This window comes from Pipistrellus kuhlii, unplaced genomic scaffold (genome assembly GCF_014108245.1).
Source record: "Pipistrellus kuhlii isolate mPipKuh1 unplaced genomic scaffold, mPipKuh1.p scaffold_m20_p_6, whole genome shotgun sequence".
In the NCBI taxonomy this organism is placed as follows: Eukaryota; Metazoa; Chordata; class Mammalia; order Chiroptera; family Vespertilionidae; genus Pipistrellus; species Pipistrellus kuhlii.
Genome location: NW_023425562.1, coordinates 51,760,774 through 51,766,815, shown reverse-complemented (window position 1 = coordinate 51,766,815; position 6,042 = coordinate 51,760,774). Strand labels below are relative to the sequence as shown.

The 6,042-nt window shown below is 35.4% G+C and overlaps 1 protein-coding gene across 18 annotated transcripts in view; it reads right to left on the bottom strand.

The window, feature by feature from the left end:
• The window catches only part of RBM39 (RNA binding motif protein 39), a 60,754-nt gene that overhangs the window by 27,672 nt on the left and 27,040 nt on the right, over positions 1–6,042 (bottom strand). For 14 of the 18 annotated variants that reach the window (XM_036418009.2, XM_036418003.2, XM_036418006.2 and 11 more), the window contains 4 exons: positions 5,182–5,263; positions 4,049–4,154; positions 3,050–3,128; positions 1,992–2,961 (listed from right to left, as the gene is read on the bottom strand). In XM_036418009.2, coding sequence (XP_036273902.1) covers positions 2,861–2,961; positions 3,050–3,128; positions 4,049–4,154; positions 5,182–5,263 — 368 coding nt within the window. In that variant the 3' untranslated portion in view covers positions 1,992–2,860. Of the gene's footprint in view, positions 1–1,991; positions 2,962–3,049; positions 3,129–4,021; positions 4,155–5,181; positions 5,264–6,042 lie in introns of those variants that run through there. The other 4 variants (XM_036418010.2, XM_045574705.1, XM_036418007.2 and 1 more) reach the window with 4 other exon arrangements.

The window sequence follows — 6,042 nt, the reverse complement described above, 5'->3', positions numbered from 1 at the left end:
TACCTGTCATCAATGAGGATGTGAATTGTATAGACTATTCCTCATCCCCCCACAAAATTATATTGGTCAGACCTCAGTTCTCAAACATCTCCCATCTCATTTGAACAGTTTGCTTCTCGATACAACCCTTTCATGCTGATACCCATCTGTATGATTCAGTCATTAGCTGAGGTGAAAAAGGAAAAAATACAGGAGTATGTCTGTTTACTACTGTTAACATCTCAGGGAATTGTGCTGTATTTTCCTTCTCATTAAATTTTCATTTTTACTGTACATTTTTCTTTTGGTAAACTTAAATTTCATGTCTTTTAAAAGTGTCTAAACAGTACAGTATAGGAATGTACTATATATAAGAAAAATTATGCCCTGGCCAGTGTAGCTCAGATGGATTATGCAGGTTCTATTTGTCAGGGCATATACTCAGGTTGTGTTTGATTACCAGTCCAATGTAAGGCAGTCAATTGATGTTTCCCTTCTCTCTCATCCTACTCTAAAAACCAATAAAAAGATTTTGTTAAAAGTGTAAAACTGGCTGAAACCGGTTTGGCTCAGTGGTAGTGTCAGTTTGCAAACTGAAAGGTCCCAGGTTCGATTCCAATCAAGGGCATGTACATTGGTTGTGGGCTTGTCCAGTGGGGGTGTGCAAGAGGCAGCTGGTCGATGTTTCTCTCTCGACGTTTCTATAATAGCTCTCTATCCCTCTCTCCTCTCTATAAAAAAATCAATAATATATATTTTTTTAAATGAAAAAGTTTGTTTAAAACTGATCATTTGAGTCTGGAACAAATTGTTTATTTCTAATGGGGGGAAATGCTTTGATTTTCTAAGTCTTTCAGAACGAATTATGTTGGACCGCGGTTCAGCTGTAATTGCCTTGATAAGTAGGTTCTAAGTAAGTGGGAATATTTACAAGAAACTAGACCTAAAATATTTTGTGGTCATAATACTCAGATTCGGCCAAAATCAGGGTTACTTCCAGAATACAAATAGTAGTTACAGATTTTCCAGAGTAGGTGAGACGTCTACCCAGAGGATTTCACTCAAAACAGCAATTGGCATTCCTTTCTATGTATCACACTATTTAAGACATTTGCTTTGAATATCATTTACAACCCAAACTTCATCCTGTGGTAGAGCTAAATTTCGCTGCCTTTATTAAACCATGGACATCTTTGTTGGAATGAACAAACCTGACAGAACAAGACTTGATTCAAGAATTTAAAAATGACTTTTTTTTTTAAGGGGGAGGGGGGGAGGGGTAGGAAACATAAATTAGACCCAAGAAAAACGGTTGCCCAGTGTTTACAAAATCAAGTTAACTTTAATTTTAAAAGTTATGGTTGAATAATTTAAGCAATTTTGGACTAACTCATCCAAAAGGGTTGGTAGAAAATTGTGATGGCTCCATACAAAGTAAATAGTGTAAAACCTGTGCCTCAACGCTATCAATGCAGCAGAAACAGAAGTGAGGTAAGAAAATCAGTATTAGATGATAGTCATTCCATTGGGATCAATACCTATCCAAAGTGCAACCTATACATAACTTGAAACAAGAGTTCAGAGTATAAATGGTGATGGCTCACTACCCAAGTTAAAGCTCAAAATTCCATAATGAAGTTAATGCCTTGATTCAGTTTGAGAAATCACTTTAAACTTTTTGTTCAGTATTTACTTTAAATAGTAAAGCATATTTTTACAAGGATGTCCAGACAACACAAGAAACTTAACAATACCCAAGTTTAAAGCCTGAATTTGTTTTGTTTCCTTTTTGTGTAAATCAGTTTTAATAATTACCCTAAGTACAATGCAAAGAGATAATATAGATAATATACAGGAATGTACAGAGACAACTCAAGGGCAAGAATTTTTCCAGACTGCTAATAATTGTTCCAGAGGCAAATACCTAATAATTATGAAAAGTCAAAGAAACTAATATTCTATTTGCATGTTTCTATGACTTTAAAACATTTCAAAAATCAAGATTTCTTGTGGCCTTTTTAAGAGAATTTTATTTGAGTGGTTCTTACAAAGATTGTTGCAATATGAAAGTCATTTGTTTGATAGAAATATCAAGCTGTCTTGTCAAACACACTGAAGTAACCCAAAAATATATTTCAGAGCTCACAGAGCTTAAAGAGCAAAGATTATATGCAACCAGACAAAACCTATTTCTGCATTTCCCATTTCTTGCTCAGCCTTTTGCTTACCAGACTCACTAAACATCTTGAGGAAATGCAGGGAGCATTTTGTTTGGAATCTTAGACACACTAAAACACATATTTACAGAGAAACTTTTACAGATACATTAATTGAAAAGATACTATTCAGAAATGTAATTTTGAAATCTTTTCTTGCCAATTGATCAGAGTGCAAGATGAGATGTTAATCAAACAGCCCTTTAGCTGTCTTGAATTTCTATACACCAAATGTGTATTTCAGAAACCTGTCTGCTAAACCATTAGCCAATATCAACATTAGTGAAAATGTGAAATGTAACTGTTGTGTAAAAAGTTAGGCTTCTGAAATGAAACATTAAAAACATTATATCCCTGTTGTCTGCCTTTATACATTAAGCACATTTGTTCCCCTAGAGCTATTTCTATAGATCCTTAATGTAATTTTCTACATGTACATTTAAAAGGCAGAACAAGAGAACAGTTTTGTATACAGTGGGATTTGCTATATAGGGAGAACGAGCACACTGCATTCCTGTTAACATTTTTATTTTTTCACGGTAACAGGAATTGTATACAAATGACAGTAGACCCTTGCCTCTTTATTTTTATCTAAATAAAAGATAACTCAAGATGAAATCTCAAAAGAAAAAGAGCTATGTACATAAGAGACTATATATCTTCCTTCATCGTCTACTTGGGACCAGTAGTTGTGTTGCTGTCATAGAATCAGGAAAGAGGTTATGATAAGTTGGAAGAGGTACATATGCTGCTGTTATCATTTTACCTGTTGAAAAAAACAGATATTGGTAGTTTAATATCTTCACTTAGATTCATTAGAGCCATAATAATCAAAAAAGAAAGATTAAACTCACCAGCAAACCATCTGCCATGCAATGCATTTACAGCAGCAATGGCTGCAGCAATTGATGGGCACTTCACATACACATTGCCCTAAAATAAAACCAAAAAAAGTATTACCCCAAACAGTGTGCGTTTGAACAGGTCTATTAAAGCAGCCTACAGTGTTCTATAACTATGTAATTGTTTAAGCATAACATGACCCAAGCATCTGTAAAGTTTAAGGCAAAGAGAGCAACATTTTTGCTTATTAGAAAGAGCAAATAGCCGAAACAGGTTTGGCTCAGCGGTAGAGCGTTGGTCTGCGGACTGAGGGGTCCCAGGTTCAATTCCGGTCAAGGGCATGTACGTTGGTTGCGGGCACATCCCCTGTAGGGGGTGTGCAAGAGGCAGCTGGTCGATGTTTCTCTCTCATCGATGTTTCTAGCTCACTATCTCTCTCCCTTACTCTCTGTAAAAAAAATCAATAAAATATATATATTTTAAAAATAGAGCAAATAGCCCCCTAGCTGGTTTGGCTCAGTGGATACAGCATCAGCCTGCAGACTGAAGAGTCCCAGGTTTATTCTGGTAAAGGGCACATGCCTGGGTTGTAAGCTCGATCCCCAGTAGGGGCATGCAGGAGGCAGTGGAATCTGTGATTTTCTCATCAATGAGGTTTCTATATCTCTCTCCCTTACTCTCTGAAATCAATAAAAAACATCCTACCTAATAAGAGTAATATGCAAATTGACCAACACTCCATCACACAAGATTGCTGCCCCCATATGGACACAAGATGGCCAGCAGGGAGAGACCAGGCGTGCAAGGGAAGCCAATTAGGGGCAATCAGGATGGCAAGGGAGCAGTTAGGCCAGCTTGGTCCAATAAAACTGGGCCTAAAAGGGCAGTCGTACATCCCTCAAAGGGTCCCAGAATGGAGAGGGTGCAGGCTGGGCTGAGGGACACCCCCTCATGCACGAATTTTTGTGCACCAAGCCTCTAGTATTAAAATAAAAAGAGCAAATAAATACCTGGGCTGAATTTTTGTCGACATAAATATGAATAACTCCTCCATGTTTATTACATTCTTCAATCACATCATCCTTAATCTCTGTATCCCATCCAGCTTCTTCTTCTCTGTAAGAAAGTATTAAGCTTTATTAGACACTGTATAAACATTTTAAAATATGCATTCTTTTAATTTAAAAAATCAGATATAGGGCTCTGGAAGAAATAAAAAAGATATAAAACATTTCTAAAGAAGGTTATAAATTTTTAGGCTCTTTCTATGGTAAACTCAACTAATATTAATATAACAGCATGCTATAAATTACTCAAATTTATAAGTATGAAACTTATTTCCTAAAAAAGTGACTGATTAAAAAATTTACAGAATAATTAATTTTTTAAAGTAAGTAAATAATAAAAAAATAAAAATAAAATCATAGACCTAGAAAACAAGTATATAAACCATGTTATATAAATCAATTTTTTAAATGAATTTCTTAAAAAAAATAATAAAAAATAAATTAAAATAAAAATTTATAGAACAAGACCTAACTGGTTTGGTTCAGGGGATAGAGCATCGGCCTATGGACTCAAGGGTCCTGGGTTTGATTCTGGTCAAGGGCATGGACCTTGGTTGAGGGCACATCCCCAGTAAGGGGTATGCAGGAGGCAGCTGATAATGTTTCTTAACTCTCTCTCCCTTTCCCTTCTTCTCTGTAAAAAAATCAATAAAAATATATTTAAAAAAATAAAAATTTACTGAAACCCCCCTCCCCCCCAAAAATACAAAAAACAAGAAAATGTGGATTCAATAAATGGCATTCTAATCACTGGATAGGAAGTAGAAAATATTTCTAATTAAAAGCCTACACTAATCAAAAGCAAATTAAAAAAAAAAAACTTTTCTATTAGACTGAAATAAACTTAAAATCTCAAAGCCCATAATTGCTATAAGCTGATAACCAAAATAAACACTGACACAAACTTTAGCAATATAAAATCTGGATAGCTTTCAATTCCAGTCTTACAAACAGATCCAAAGAAAATAACCAACAATGTGCATAATAATTGTGCTACAAGGATAAAAAGTATTGCACTATTTGAACTATGAAATATATGGAAACATCCTAAGTGTTTGAACTTGAACATTACTTACGTTTGAGGGTTAAACATGTTAGATAATTGAAAACACTGTGTTGCAAGAGGTTGAACAGAGGCAGCTGCAGCTAAAGCTGAAGCTAAAAAAAAGGGGGGGAGGGGGAATTAGTTTCATGGAAAATACATTGAAATAAAACAAAAGAAAAAACCCATAAACCCAAAGTATGAAACTAGGGTATAATGTCAAGCCAGCCACTTAACTAATTTAACTTATTTAATAAGACTATCAAAGTGTATAACAGAACTCATTTTAGTTGCCAGAAAACTGCATCAACATTTGAAGTGGCCAATCTTGAGAAAGTTGGTAGTTTTATTTTTCACAAGGGAAATTCAACTTTATGTGTAATCAAACTTAGAATTATTCCAAAAACAAATCAATCCAGAAAGACAAAGGATTAAACAGAACATTGACTTTGTAAAATTGTTTTGAGTTTATACCTGTGTATTTTGGCCCAGCCAGGGTCAATCAGAAATTTAGCATCAACCTAGGACCAAGAGGGTCACTGGTTTGATTACCAACAGGGGCACATGCCTGGGTTGGGGGCTCAATTCCCATTAGTGGGCAACTGATTGAAGATATTTCTCTCATCAATGTTTCTACCTCTATCCTTCTCCCTTCCTCTCTCTGAACGCCCCCGCCCCCCCAAAAAAACCCCACTAAGAAATAGGATTTTAAAATTTCAAAATAAGGCCTTGGATGGTAGCTTTGTCTCAATATGCCAAGGTTGTGGGTTTGATCACCGTTCTGGGCAAAGCAGCAGCCAAGGAATGCATAAATAAGTGGAACAACAAATGGATGTTTCTCTCCACCACCTGAACTTCTAACATGAATAAATAAGTAAAATGCCAAATAAACGTT